This window comes from Scomber scombrus, chromosome 10 (genome assembly GCF_963691925.1).
Source record: "Scomber scombrus chromosome 10, fScoSco1.1, whole genome shotgun sequence".
In the NCBI taxonomy this organism is placed as follows: domain Eukaryota; kingdom Metazoa; phylum Chordata; class Actinopteri; order Scombriformes; family Scombridae; genus Scomber; species Scomber scombrus.
The window spans coordinates 21544785-21560773 of record NC_084979.1 but is presented as its reverse complement, the minus strand read 5'-3'; the positions used below and the strand labels follow the sequence as shown (position 1 = coordinate 21560773).

At 40.9% G+C, this 15989-nt stretch overlaps 1 protein-coding gene across 1 annotated transcript; it reads left to right on the top strand.

The window, feature by feature from the left end:
* Window positions 1–8283: 8283 nt before the first annotated feature.
* On the top strand, window positions 8284–15615 carry spo11 (SPO11 initiator of meiotic double stranded breaks). Its single transcript, XM_062426860.1, has 13 exons — window positions 8284–8396; window positions 9584–9697; window positions 10490–10578; window positions 11000–11066; window positions 11177–11285; window positions 11827–11913; window positions 12402–12438; window positions 12611–12720; window positions 12841–12940; window positions 13855–13892; window positions 14277–14353; window positions 14768–14879; window positions 15327–15615. The coding sequence occupies exons 1-13, from the start codon at window positions 8284–8286 to the stop codon at window positions 15444–15446; spliced, it is 1173 nt and encodes a 390-aa protein (XP_062282844.1). The 3' UTR covers window positions 15447–15615.
* Window positions 15616–15989: the final 374 nt, after the last annotated feature.

Sequence of the window (15989 nt, the reverse complement as noted above, 5' to 3'; positions counted from 1 at the left end):
GTCACGTGGTTGTGAGACTTTAAAGTCAGTTGTCTTTTGATGTCAAAGACCTAGTACTGTGGCCCGTACAACTGCCATTTCACGCTGCATTTTTGAAGATATCCGAGCTTTCTATCCACACTGCTGGGGCAGGAAGTTTGTGACAAAGGCAGCGGTGCACAGACAGAGCGCAGACTGCGAAGGAGGGGTGCAGATGTTTGGCAGCTGCTTCATCCCTCCATCTGCCCCCCTGGCCCCAGCACCTCTTAAACACCACACTTTAATGGAACGCTCCTGACCCTCTTGTGCGCTGTGCTCTCACTGACACAGGCAGAGGGATTTCAGATGGCCCTTGCACCAGTTGCTTTATCTAGACAGAACTCCTAAAACCTTTTCACTACATAGAGAGTGGAGTTTTATAGGCTCTGTAGCTGAGATGTTTTAGGGCTACAGCTTGCCAGGTGATTTTTATGACAATAAAATTAGACTTCAATGGCACAGCAAGAGAGGCTGCCAGACGGCTTAAGCTATGATTGCAAACAGAGGAAGGGAGGAAAGGAGGCAGAGCGTGTCTTGGGGTCTTCTACACTTAGTTCACCTTCCTGCCCATTTAATGTGGTTGTTCTTGTCTTCAAAGGCGTTCCACTCCTCTTTTTCCAATGACAATTCAACATGGCTGAAAGCCTGAAAGCTTACATAGCCTGCCCCTACTCATTCTGTATATCTAATCCTCTATTTGCTTTTAAATGGCCTTTCAGTAGTAGCCTGTAACATATAAACATTTCTATCCGGTGCCTCAGATAGAATCAGCTAATGGCCGCAGGTGTTTACATTACAGCAGTTTCCGACAGGGGACATGAAAGGGTCTTGCCTTCAGTTATAACTATACATCTTCCTCTCTTTCTCTCTCTCACTTTCTTTTCCCTCTCTCTCATTGTAACACTCCTTCTCCTGCTCTCTCACCCTTCCTCCCCTGTTGCTGTAGGGTTGGTGAGGTCAAATACCCCGGTGCTCCTCCAACAACCCCTAGCCCTCAGCTCAGTTTGTGCCCAGAGACGGGATGACAATCCTGGGCAGGACAATAGGAACAGACCCCCCTTTGTTTAGGCCTCCATGGGCCTGGTGACAGCCACAGTAAACAGTGGGCACAGGCTGAGGCCAGGCTGGGTGAGCTTCACTGAGAGGCCTTTGACAAGGAGAGCTAAAACAGAAAAGCAGAAAAACAGTGTTTGCACCTATCGACGACAACACACACACACACACACACACACACACACACACACACAGACACGCGCACACACACACACACACACACACACAGACACGCACACACACACACACACACACAGAAAAACAAGACTAGAAGTCTACAGCCATATTAGTAGCTCTGTGAGGCTGAACTTGAGCTTAATGCACACATTAGTATACTAACATAATCACTAATTATTTCAAATGATCATATTTGTTTAGCGTGTTACATGCAAACATTTCCTAATTAGCTAGCACACTAACTTAACACATTAGCACTAAATACAAAAGATTTTTGCAGGTATTTGGTCGCAAACAAGAGTATTGGATAAGATGAATCAATCCATCCAATAGTTGTTGAGATATTTCAATAAAGAACTAAAAAGTCACCCTGACAGTGGCGCCAGTGGAAAGTCAGAGCAACATCAATGTTACTTGGATTCATAATCTGGAGACCATGAATGTCTGTAGAAAAGTTCATAGCATTCCATACTTGTTGAGATATTTTAGTCTGGACTGAAGTTGTGGACGCAAAATAAAGATACACACAAAATGTTATGTATTTAAGATACAGAGAGAAATTTACCATTAGGACAATAAGCTTGTAAAATAATACATGCATTGATAATGCAATGTACATTTTTAAAAGCATTTGAGGACAGAATGCTGTTCAGTTGGACAGCTGTATATCCATGACTCTGATTCCAGGATTAAACTATTACAACTCTCACAAAATCTCTACATATCATATTTGTGGTTAATTGCCTCTTCCTGTTCTTTTATTAGGCAGGTTTTAATCTTAGATATAATTTACCTCAAATTCAGTCTTTGACCTGGAGCATTTGGAGTGCACATGCATACACACTTTCCACTATGATCTCAGACAACCTGCACAAACACACTCCCCACTAAACTCCAACAGGTTGGAGCATGATACCACGCTCCAAAGCAGACCACACAGCAGTGCAGTGAAACTTCCCTGGATACCGTCTCACACCCCTACAAACACAAGAAAAATTCACACCCTCAACCTCCAAATAATAAGTCCTGTATTTTTTTTTTTTCCCGTGGTAAGACCTGATGCGCTTTCTATCTGCCCAGTTATCTCTATGTAGGAGCTCAAGGCATGCAGTCAGAGGTCAGATTAATATTTATTTCATGTGTTGCCTCAGAGAGCAGCAGGCAGCAGTCCTTTGAAGGCCTGTGGATGCGGGGAGGCGGATAAGGTTCATTGGGGATTGGGGGGTGGGGGTCCAGCCAAGCAGACCCACAGACGATACAGTAAAACTTTTTTTTAGGGTAAACTGACCCTCAAATGAAGCAGTGTGGGGTCGGAGTGCAAGGACAGGAGAGGGTGGAGGCACATTTTTTCCTCTCCCCCGCCTGCTTTTCCTACCCACCCTCGTCTACCTTTTTGGCGTATCCCCACTGTGTGCGCTGCACAAACCAGTTAAAACAGCCTAACCAGGTGGAGCTGAGCTATTGCAAATGCTCCCCTTCTGGTGTCTCACACTTCCAGGGGCCTCATGAACATATGAGACACAGCTGTGAGACAGGCAGAAGAAAGAGTGAGGGGGTGGGTATATGAAACATCTTTGAAATAGCTCACTTTGTATATCCCATTAAGTTTGGGATTGATAGCATTTAGGATGCAAATCTAGATCCAGTGTTGAATATGTATCAAATCCAAATCCTATAAAATCCCTTGTCAAGTGTTTTGTTTTTCTTTTTTTTTTAAACAACGCATTTCTTTTTAAGAACTAAAACTCTAAATATTGATGTTCAAAGAACTTAAACATAGTTTTTTCCACATAGATTAGCCAAAAATTTAATTTGAAACTAGCAATTGCAACCCAGCCCTAACCAATTCTTTATTGGATTTCCACACTATTAATTTTGCATAACAAACCATTTTCATGACAGTATCACATGTCCAAATGACATGCAGAGACTTTTTTGCTGAATAATACAAGAAAGAAATACTGCAACTTGCAGTTTTCCTATCACTCAGAACCTACTTTCCCCTGTATCCGGTCCTGTTCTGTCACTTGCATGTCTGTCTGCAGCCGGATATGGCACTGGGGAACACCAAAGTAGCTCCGATCTGATTCATAGCTCTCAGCAGTCCAGCCAGACCCATCAGTTATGGTTGGTGTCACGGACAGTCAGAGATACCGTTTTAGTTAAGCTTCCCATAATGCCCGACTTAGTAGGGCTTATCCAGTGCAGGATGTTATCACTCAGGCACTCTGTCACTTGTGTCATCAGCACAGAGTTTGACACTGAGCTGGTCTCCTCACCCAGCCACACACTTATCAGCATCCATTACTGAGGTGTGAGGGCCTGATAAAGGTCTTCCCAGTTGCAGTCAGCTCTAGGCAGAGGTCCCATTTAGATTCTTGTCTTGGCAGCAAGAGGCCTTGCCCCTTTGACTCTTGTTCTCATCACTCTGTGAGGCTGTGTTGCTCTGTCAATCAAAGAGGACCCTGGGCGATCAGTCAGCTCCTCTTTAGGGGATACTGGTCTGAGGAGCCATTAGAGAGGAGAGGAGAGGAGGCGGCTTTGCCAGACTGGCCCAGGCCAAAAGCTGATGAGAAACAGAGTAGCAACAGAGCCTGAGGTAGAAAGTGGGGGTGTGGGAGGGGGGCAGAGGAGCAGGAGGTGGATGTGCTGAACTATGTGGATTGTGAAGGGAGGGCAGCTCTGTTTTCTATTTGTGAGGATTAGGTTGACAGATCTGTATTTAGTTTCTTTGGGCCTCTAGCTGCAGCTAATCCCCCTCACCTGCAGCGGGTGCCCCCCTCTCTTTCCTCTGACCCTGCAGCCCCCTACTTCCCCCGTGTTCCCCCCTCCTGCCCAGTACAAACACTCATCCCGAGACAAGCACATGACTCGTTGCACTCTGTCTCCTCAGGTTAGGGCCTCACACTCGACACAAATCTCTCCCGGGCCAAAGAAACAGCAGGGGTCTCAGCCTTTCTGGAAGAGAAGAAAAAGGACCCCCACAACCTGTGGTCTTCCACATATTAAGATTTTTTTCAGCTTGGGTGAGGGGTTGTCCCTCATCACTTAGAGATAGCAATTACTCAGAAATTAAGAGTCATTACTACGGAAGCAGCTTGTCAAAGCCACTAAGGGGTACCTTTGGTAAAGCTGCACATTAGGAAATATTCAGGGTCAGGTCAGGGGCAGAGACCTCTTCTCTTTAGATCCTGGCTCCCACACACTCTGACCAGGCCTTCACACTATGAAAGAAAGACTGCAGTGCCTCCGCAAACACACACAGCATGCCTGCCAGCAGTTCTTGAAGGTGGGGACTCTGGATGACCTAATAGTTATAGAATCTAAGCAAATTTCTCTGTTTTGACAATAAAGTGACATGACTCTACGATGATGCAATGAAGAGACAAAAAAGGTTGTTGATGGGATTTCCTCAAGGCGTCGTTCTTGTTTAATGTCATTTTAATGTTTGGTGCTTGAAAACAGCTATATTTAGCCAATAACTGTTGTATACAATCAACTGAAAACCTGCTAAAAACGAAAAAGAAAAAGAAAAAACAATAAGCAACATTTATAGCGTCTCACAGCTCATAAAACACATTGGCCACCATCATCGTCACACACAACTATCATCAAATTTTTATTAAAAAATCACTTCCACATTGCTGACACATACAATATGTATTTGGTTTCTTTGGGGCTCTAACCCGCAGTCAATTACATCCGCAACCCCCCAGCACCCCTTTACCGAAACCACCACACACAAAAGCGGAAAGACACACATACAGTAGACACACCTTTGGACAAGTAAGAGCAAGCTTACATACAGGGTGTCACGAACAGGCTCAGAGTCAGGGGAATCACAGATGAATGAAATTTCTAAAATTATGTTTATTGTCAACTTTAGATAAAATACAATAATAATGTTAGTCAGCTAGGTCAGTAATGAATACAGTGTGTGGATGTGTCAAGCATGTGTGTGTGTGTGTGTGTGTGTGTGTGTGTGTGTGTGTGTGTGTGTGTGTGTGTGTGTGTGTGTGTGTGTGGTGCTTGCAACCAAAACACAAAACCCTAACCCATCTGGCTGGTGGAGGCCTGGGAGGATGAGAGGACAAAAAGAGGTTAACCAGGAAGCCACACAAATAGGCTAAAAGCCCAAACTACCCAGGTGCAGGGAGTTCCCTGATGCCCTCTCCAACCCCACCCACCAGCTCCAGAGCCAGAAAGCCAAACCAACTTCACAAGCGGAAGGCAGCAAGAGTGGTGTCACATACTCCCCCATCAAAAACTTGCAGGTCCACCATTAAACTGAGACAACCTAAGAAAAATACACATACCAATATTAATGTCAACCATTTCAATTGATGACACTCATGTTTTCTTTGACTTACATGTGCCAAACTGCATTCCCATATAAACATAATGTGCACCATTAACAATTTAAACAAACCATATCTTTGACATGCTCCATGCTCCATGCTCCAACCTGTCACCCAGTCTCACCTTAGCAGCCTTGGATCCTTAGGACCAAATTAGGAGGCAGATTAAATGGGAAAAGCAGATTTAACAGAAGCGTAAACAAACACACACAGGGCATATGAGGTCATCAACACAAACACCTCAGTTTTAGGCCCAGTATGTAAGGATGTAAGCCATCTAAAAACACTAATAGATTTTTGCAGGGAACACAGGAACAGTGAGAATTCCGGTCAGTGATAACATTCACCCCCTAACCCCAAGTATGCTTGAGTATCCAACAAGGTTGTCTGCAATTAGACAAAACATTGACAATGCCTTGCACTTGCAAAATCCCAGCTATGAAAAAAAGGTTCCTCTAAACAAAAGCAGCAAGGCTTACAAGCCACCAAAACGTCCTGAGTAACACATGTTAACATAAACAGTGGGATTAAAGGGTCAACAAAAATAGCTACTCAAACCAAGGCAACTGGAATTCAAATGGCCCAATGCTTACCTGATTTGAAGTACTTCAGCTAAAATAGGCAAAGCAAAGTTAAGTAAATAAAACCAAAACAAGGGATAAGTGCTGCTCCTCTACTTACAACCTAATCCAAACAATTATTGCTCCAAAACCTGAATCTAGGGATGAAAATATACAATTTCACATGTGAAACCCCTCCACAATAGCAACAATGGGCATGCTATAAATCCTACACAAATGCCATGTGGATACCACAACATACCCAAGGTTTTAAATAAAACATACATAAATCTACACAGAGCCAATCTGACTTAAATTTACGATGGATAAAGTTTACTGAAGAAAAGGCCTTCATTTGTCAGGCACAGGCTAGGATTTAACCTCTCCCAAAAGCTTGGACTAGCCACATTTGTCATGAACTGGCTCAGAGTGACAAAAAAGGGAATCACACATGAATAAAGTTTCTAAAATGACCTGTATTATCAACTTAAGATAAAATATAAAAATAATAATGTTAGTCAGCTAGGTCAGTAATGAATGTAGTATGTGGTTGAGTCAAGTGGGTGTGATGAGAAAAAAACGCAAAACCCTAACCCATCTGGCTGGTGGAGGCCCGGGGGGATGAGAAAAGGTGTTACCAAGGAAGCCACCCAAATAGGCAGAGGCCTAAAGGTGCAGGGAGTTTCCCAATGCCCTCTCCAACCCCACCCACCACCTTTTGTGCCAGGAAGCCAAACCATACTCTCAGGCGTAAGGCAGAGAGAGTGACGTCACAAGGGCCTCATTATTGAGCACCACAGAGGGTGCTAATGGGGATTTTTTGAAACACCACCAGCATGGGCTTACTGCCTTGGTACAATGAGGTGCTAAACTGGCCCACACACATTCATGGATCTTATTAATGGGCACAGGTTGCAAATGTGTACTTTCTTTTAGCAGAGTAAGACTGGTAGCTTCTTGCAGTCATGTCCAAGCTGCTACGTGCCTGTCAGAACATACATACTAATTACTCCATTACATAGAAGCCCTGCATTGACATGCGTTATCATCTTAATTCACTTTTACAGGTTTAAAAGTAAAAAGTACCCAATAAACACACAAAATGGCTTCTGTTTATGTTATATAACTGTATATTTTACTTTTGAATCATAATACTTTATAATATGTGCAGCATTTTAGTGTTGACCCTTTCTCAGATCTGATCCTATAAATTGATGAGTTTTTTTAATGAAATGTAGTGTAGTAAAAAGTTTGCATTTGCATCTGAAACATAGTGTAGTGTTGTATAAAGTAAGTAAGGTAGCATAAAAATTAATGTTAAGTAGTCAAGTAAGTACCTAAGAATTGTACTTTTCACATCTGCAAGTATTACCAAGGAGATATAATAGTACACTCACTGGTCTCTTTATTAGGTACACCTGTGCAATCTAATTCAGTCCAATACAACAGCTCTTCCATAAATTCTACATTTATGAAGTTTATACATTTTCAGTTTTTGTTGACATTGTCAGGAAAGTGATCATTCTACTTTATGTTTAGTATTGAGGTCATAGTGGGTGATGATGGTGTACTAGGGGGCATTATATTGAGTGGTGTTGCTAATATTTTGTCCACACCATTAACATACATGAGAGGGACAAAATATTAGGAACACCATTATAATATCATTCACCCCATTACGCCACCACCACTTAACTACGTCCTCAGTAATAAACATAAAGCAGAATCATCATTTTTTATCACATTGAAAATGTGTAGAGGTAGAATCATCATTTTTGACTAAAAATGATGATTCTGTATAGGTAGAATTATGGAGAGCTGTTGTATTGGATTGAATTAGATTGCACAGGTGTACCTAATGAAGTAGCCGGTGAGTGTATTTATAATGGTGTGAAGATCGTCTTACTATGGAAATATGATGGAAATAACAATAGTAATAGTAATAGTAATAGTAATAGTAATACATAATAGTAATAAATACATTTATAAATCTCCATGGAAACAGCTAGGCAAACTTCTTCCTGAGACTTCTGCCAATCAAATGCAAAAGAAACGCGCGAGACTTCCGCCAAAAAGTTACGCGGGAACAACAAAACAACAAAGCCATACAATTCAAGATGGGATCCCATGTAGCAGGGCTGTTTACAGAAATTGACAAGCTCCGTGTTCAACTACTGATCAATGCTGAGGTAATGGCGGACTGCCAGTGTGTCCAGGAAGAAATAAACAAGTAAGATTACAGTAACTTATTCCTGCTGCCACTAAACTGAGTTAGCCAGCGTTAGCATGTCATCCATTGGGGGTTTCCAGCAGCACAGTTATAATTACCTTACCTTTGTATGATGCTTGATCTGTTAATCACAGTTCAGTTTAGCTAGATTTTAAGCTGTGCGGTGCTTTTGTCAGTAGAGACTTCGTCAGCTCGTATCCATGCTTCTGAAGTCCTGTGTAATGCTGTTTATTGATTGAAAAACAAACAAACAAACAAACCTGACAAGCAGCTGTTGCACTATAATTATTTTAAAAAACACTTGATGTGATATGTGATAATGACGAAAATATCAGCACCCTACTATCCCCCGTTGTCTAAAAACTGCCCTAGCCCTAACCCTAACCCTAAACAGGTCAAATAAGATGAAACCACTCCCATGTGTCAATCAACACGTGATGGATGGTGTGCAGTCCAAAGAAATACATAAACACAGGCAAATATACATTTTGGCTCCTACATATAGCTAGTTAGCTAAGTTAGCTACCAAACTATTGTTACCAAAAAACCTCATAACTTTATTAAGATAAGATGTATCTTTATTGATCCCCCTTGGGAGAAATCCACATTGACACAGCAGTACAGTGCAAAAAAGTAGCAGCATAAGGGTGAAAGTGTACTCAAAGTAGAATTAACAATAAATAGGATCAAGTAAAATGCTATATATAGGAAACTGGAAATATATTAATGTGCAATATGTAGAAAATCTTAGATATATACATGTGCAGTGTTCCTGTTCAGTGTTAATGTGATGATGCACCTTGATTTGTCATCCGGTGTTAAATCTTCAGGATTTGTAAAAACAAACTCCCCTCTCTGAATTTTATCCATTAACAGTTTCTTAGTGTTTTCAAGAAATGTATCCATATAACATTATATTTATTGATATAGAAATATAAAATTATATTTGCAGTGATAGAAGATTTTGCCTTTTTCACCCACTTCTAGATCTGTTCATTAAGTATCTGTCAGAACCCCTGAGATTTTCTCCAGCCCAAATTCAAAGCTATTTTCACTATTTCAACATTGACATAGTTTATACAGAGCAGAAACTACAGTCTTTTGTATTTAGGTAACTTGGCCGACTGCTGTATTATTCTTGGTTGTCATATATTGCCATCCTCTCTGTACTCTCTCTCTCTTTCCAGCAATGTCATTTTCACCCGCATTGAAAACATAATTCTGGGAATAGTGACCAGTCTGTCTAAAGATGAGGCCCCTGTCCTGGCACTGCCCAACAGATCCAGCTGGGCTAACATCAGGTAACTTGTTTTAAAAGCACTGTAGTATGAAAAGTTTTTCTCCCCACCCTGAACACTGCAGTCATTTCACTTACTGACTGCGTGAGATCCCAGTAAGCCGCCTGACCTTTTAAAAGATAAACACAAGCAATCATGTTGTGTAAAGAAATAAATAAACATTTACCTACATGGGTTTTATTGTGAGAGGTCAGGCCACACAAGATGACCAGGTTGCTGTTTAATTTCCTGTGAAGAGTAAAAACACACTTCACCTCTGTTTGAATTTGTGTAAGAGGTGGTTTAAAAAGACCGCAGGGGGAAACCAGGTGGTAGGAAAGAAAAATCGTAACTTTCAACTTTAGCAAGATTGAAGTTGGAAAAAACTTCCAGCTGCTTCAAAGATGATAGAGTGATAAGGAATTAAAAAGCACTGGCCTACACACACACTCACAAATTTGCAAAAAACTTTAATGTGACTAGGTTGCGGATACCTTACGCTCATAACAAAACAGACTGTCTGGTCTTGTTTGTATCAAACATTGCTGTAGCTTAAAGCACATTCTGGCTCAGTCCGTTCAAATGTGAGAATCCTACAGATTGAGTGCCAACACAGAGGAATCAGAGAAGTGAGTTACGGAGGAGGCCTTCTTACAGGTAGCCCTCGGGGTGTGGGGAGTTTAAGATGGCTTACAGGTGGGGGAGCTGATTTTCAAAGCTGTAAATGTATTAAGCACAATCTGTATAGTTTACTTTTCTGTCCTTGTTTTTAACTTGACCTTCTATTCGTTTTTCTTTCATTACTTCCCACTTAAGTTTTGACAGTGCCGTCGGGCTTCGAATGAGTTCAGAAAGCTCTGTCACCACCATTAGGAGCGACTGTCCTATGTCTGTCACTAAATTTGGTGAGAAGATACACACACATACACCTCTGTTCTTCTGTTTTCTCATTTTGCTTCATATGCACCATTTCTGTTCTTGTCAACCGACATTCCTTTTAGTTAAAAAAAACCAACCTTTACAGTTGTACTGTACTTCATGTGGCTTTCATTTATATTCATTGTGAACACATGCATAAACTGCACAAACGGCAGTAAAAGTCAGACTTACTTTTAAGTGACAAATTGGCAGAGACAGAACATGTTGAAAGAGGCTTTTAAGGATCGGTTTACCTTATGGATATCCTAATTAAGAACAGAGTATGTCGGGTTTTTTAAGTTAACTCAAATCCTTTAAAGATCTGATATAACACTTGTGATAGTGAGTATAATTTTTAATATTCAGGAGAAGATGAGTAATTATTTATATTTGTCTCTTTGTTTAAAGCACAAATTCTCAAGATTCTCTCAGTCATCTACAGACTTGTGCAGAGTAACTCATATGCTACAAAAAGGTTGTCATTAAATCACACATTCCCATTTCAAATAATTACTAAATCTAGATACATTTTGAAAATAGTTTGTTAAATTTGTTAACATCAAGTATATTGTTTTTTTTCCACAGAGACATCTACTACAACAATACACAGCTGTTTGGTTCACAGAAAACTGTGGATAATATTGTGGATGATATCTGCTGCATGCTAAAGGTTCCTCGCAGATCACTGCATGTGGTAAGTATGCATGTTCATGTTAATGTGAGAGACAGTGCACATGTGTGAATCTACTGCAGAAAACACACTGCTCAGACATTAAAACCTTGTAGCCAAATTCCTGTGGATAGGCTATATTAGTTTAGGTCCCACACAGATGAAATCTGTTAGGTTAGTGTGGTATTTTAAGTATTTTGTGCTGCTTCATATCTGAGGAAACACCTGATCAAACAGAAATTGAAATAAAGTTGAATTCAAAGGGGCACTGTCAGAAGTGTGTCTGTGTGTATATATTTGTGTGCTGTCACAAGCTACTTTTGGGGGAAAATGTCAGACTGTGGACCAGTTAATTGGGGACAAAAGCTGTGTTCCTGATTTGGAAAAAGCTGATTTTAGGATTCGTGGTTAAGGTTAGGGTTAGACTAAGACTCCAGGAAAGTCTTACTGTAAGTCCATGTAATGTCCCCAAAAGTGACAATGGTCTGATACATATATATGTGTGTGTGTGTGTTAATACAAACATGCCTTAACTTTTGTGTTTGTGTAAATTTGATGTCACCAGTTGGCCACGTCCAAGGGATTAATATCAGGTGATCTGTGTTACATAGAGGAGGATGGCACAAGGATTGACTGCCACTCCAGCTCTGCTGTAAGTTCCATCAGCAATTGGCACCATCTGCCTCATTGACTGAAATAGTCTTCACATGATTTAAATGTATCCTGAAGGTATCATCATAAACAGTTATTTGTATTTTATCTCACCAAAAAGTGATTGTATCCATAAGGCCAAAAAACATGCAAAATACATTTCCTAACTTTTAAAATATCAGCAAACTTCTTTTTTAAAAAATATATATATTGAAAACATCACCGCAGTTAGAAGTCTTATCTTTCTCTTTTTACGCCATATTTCCACCGCCACATTACTGGCACCAACCTTTGATCCTATACAGTTGACAGAAATGTGTACCATGCTACATTGGTGTGTACTAGTTGAATGTGTGATAAAAAACAAAATTACATGTCATTGTTGCCACCAAACCAGCAGTGGTATTACTAGGCGTATAACAGAAAGGAATACATTTAAGTGACATCTTTTACTTGTTGAACCTTTTTAACATCCATGTTTGCTTTTAGGCTGTTGCAGTTTCCTCAAACATTGGTGGGATTAGAGGTATCCTTTATTTGTTTGAGAACTTTCCTGCTTATGCTTTGTAAAAATAGGTTCCTGTTTCATATCTCATTTTTCTCTCTTATATTTGGTCACAATATTATATTCTGTACTATTTTTTTTTCTGCACTGATATGGTTGCATGATCAGGGTGTTTATCCTTAACCATGTACAGATATTGTATCATCTGCAAAATTTGTCATGATAGTTGAGAAGGATGCAACATTTCAGAGACTGCTGGATGACGACTTCTGCACAAAGCATTCTCCTTGCATCATAATCACAGTGTGTTTCCTTCTTTTGCCACTGCTTTTTTTATCTTGTAATTCTGACTTGAATAATATAAATTTTAGCAAGACACAGTATCAGTCTTCTGTATACATAACAGGTGTTTCTGTGTATCAGGGCAAAGGCGTGCCAGATGTGAACAGCAGGTTGATGGTGAGAAAACTCTGGGACACGCTGCACATCCCCATCTTCGCCCTGGTGGATGCTGACCCTCATGGTACATGTCATCAGTCTCAAGTCTTGATGTACCACGTATACTTCACATATTTAAACACTGTTAGGGAATTTTCCATCATTTCCATCAATCATTGGCATTTACTGGGTCAAACTACGCTTTGCGTTCATCACGAGGCCACACCAAATCTTGACTCTGAGACACTGTCTCCCCTTGAGATAGTAGTAGGCAGTGAGGCGGCTCCTTTTGGGGAAAAAAGGAGGAACCCTGATAGTGTTGCTATAGCAGCCGAGGTCAGATATGTGTTTTCCTCTCTCTCTGAACGGAGTAGAGGTAACTAGTCAGAAGTTGGATATTGTGAACCCAGTAGGATGGAGGACAAGACCCTGAGTTTCGTCTAGGCTCTGTTTTTATCTTTGGGCATGGCTCAACCTGTGGTATTATCTGTGTGGTTTAAGACTATCCCCGGAGGACAGAAACTTCAGATTTGAATGGAGCATCAGAACATAACGTGTACTGATTATTCATTCACTTCTCCTTGATCAAGTAAATAAACATTTTCAACGCAAGACATCTTGTACTCCTGTCTACTCTCTCCACAGACATATGGGTTGCATATTTAAAAATCATCAACAATCACATTTCACAACACTTGACTGTCTTTTCATCTCTGCATTCACAGTTAGGTTTCACTTGCCACTATGGCAGCAGATGTTAGCACCTGTCCTCTATGTCATGGTGCCCAGTCAGGCTATTATTTCCGTTAGCGTGATATCGTCAAGGCAGGATGGCTCAGTTTTCCATTAGTCTCGATACCTCTCCTTTTCCCATTGCATGGCGAGACACATATGTAATGCTTTACTTTGTTCTAAGCTCCGTTACACATCTCAGAGGATAATTGCTCTGGTATGTCGGTGATTGCAGCGTGTCTCTGTCTCTCCCTCTGATTTTCCCAGGCATTGAGATCATGTGTATCTACAAGTACGGATCAGTGGTGAGTCCTGCCATGCCAGTTATTCCTGTACTGTATATTATCCAATGTGGCCTGTTCAGTGTCTCTGTTAGCAATATGTAATTATGCCCCTCTTAAAGTAAAAAAAAATGCACCAATCATCCATCCCAGAATATTTAAACTGACATGGTATGGAGTGAATATGTTGAGTGATTGTGTGGCAGTGTCTCGGCTGATCTTCGTGATGTTTGTGTAATCATCCCTGTGTTCATTAACTTCATTGTGAACATGTGTTGGGCATAACCACATGATGTAGGTACATTGCTGATTATCTGTGTGTTTATTTGAGATATACTCTTGTGTGTACGGCCGCTGTGTGACTGTGTGTGTGTGTGTCTGTGTGTGTCTGTGTGGGTTTTTCCACAGGCCATGTCGTTTGAGGCCCACAGTCTGACCGTCCCCAGCGTTATGTGGCTAGGCCTCCTCCCCTCTGACCTCCAGAGGTTTGGACTCAACATTCGCTACTTCCTACTTCCTCCTCCTGCCTCTAATTGGGATTATATTCTGGGGACATTTTAGATTGTTTGTTTTGGTTTCTGTTGCTGTCGCCCTCACTTTTTTTTTCCTCCTTGGAGGATCTGAGACTCAGAGCGTATTGAGTTTTAAGTATACGTCCCCTTGTGCAAATTTAGGCCAAAATGGCTTTTAGAGATACGTTTAATTGTAGTGTGTACATTTTACCCTTTTATGTTTTCCCCTAAACATAAACATAATAACTCCTCAATGTCAGTCTGTTGAAAATGTAAGGAATAATGCTGTATGGTCAACATCCATCAACAGAACTGCCTGCTGACTGCTGTCATTTATTAGGAAATTGATTTTCTTATGTGTAGTAAAATCAAAATTTCATCCCTCAGATTGCGGGTTCCAGAGGTCGCCCTGATCCCCCTCACCAAGAGAGATGAAAGCAAACTCAACAGCCTCCTTGAAAGACCGTACTTAACTAGCCAACCGGCGTGGCAGAAAGAGGTGAGGTCAAAAAAGGTAGAACAAAGCGCTTTCAGGTACAGTGAAGGACTGAAGTAGACATTTGTGTTTGAGAGCTTAATAATATGTGAAAGTAAAGTTATTGAAATGTTTCACTTGTAATTAATGTGATTTTGTTCTACTGAAGCACTAAAGAAAAATGTACTTGAGTTTTAACATTTTCCATTTGACTTTGAGCATTGGTAATTTCCGACCTGTTCCTTTTTCAAACGGAGAAGGAGTTCTTCCTCAGAGATTTACACAACTTTACTTCATGTGATGCATGGCAGAGGAATTTGTGTGAGAGGTCTCTTAGCTCACTGGTATTGAGGATAAAGAGTAGCCACTCTGGCGTGGGATGGCTTTTGGAGAACCACTTGATGATTTATGCTTGTTTGCACGACTTCCTCTTGCATGGCCTTTAAAATTGCGTGTTTGCTTTCGTCATAGATGGAGCTCATGAAGCAGAGTAAGGTCAAGGCTGAAATACAGTCCCTGGCAGCCATAGCTCCTGATTTCCTCACCAGCATCTACCTGCCCAATAAGCTGCGTTTTGGAGGCTGGGTATGAACGCAATGATGCCACCTAGTGGAATAAAAAGTTAACAGCTGAAACTGGTTGCAAAACTAAAGAAAGATCTTCTATGTAACTGTCCTGCCTAACCTTGCCACAGAGAAATATGACTGAGTTTGTTTGGTTTCTAAAGTTCACATGTTTATCAGTGACTGTGTGTTTGTTTCAGAAAATTCTCATCATATCATTAAAACACTAATCTCATTGACAAGTCAGAGCATGTTTTTTATCTTTGTATTCTCTTAGTGGTCTTGTTTATATTCACAAGATTGTATGAATCATTGTGTGAATCAGCTTTTATTGGCGTAGCTAATTATTTTACAAGCTCCACAACCACCGAATGATGCTATGCCTGCTGGTACAATGGCTACAAATATGATGAATTTATGGGTTGAAATGGGAGTGTCTGTGAGCATGTTCATTCATGAATGCGGGGCAAGGCTCACACTGCTGTTCTTCATATGATCTAATCTCCAGCAGGGGGAGACAGTGCTCAGGTAATGGAGAATGGGGCAACTTAGTGAGCTTGATCAGGGGAGG

Coding starts and splice junctions, on each gene's coding strand:
- spo11 (XM_062426860.1), top strand. CDS start 8,284: ATGGGATCCCATGTAGCAGGGCTGTTTACAGAAATTGACAAGCTCCGT. Junction 8,397..9,583: donor GTCCAGGAAGAAATAAACAA/GTAAGATTACAG, acceptor CTCTCTTTCCAG/CAATGTCATTTTCACCCGCA. Junction 11,914..12,401: donor ACTGCCACTCCAGCTCTGCT/GTAAGTTCCATC, acceptor GTTTGCTTTTAG/GCTGTTGCAGTTTCCTCAAA.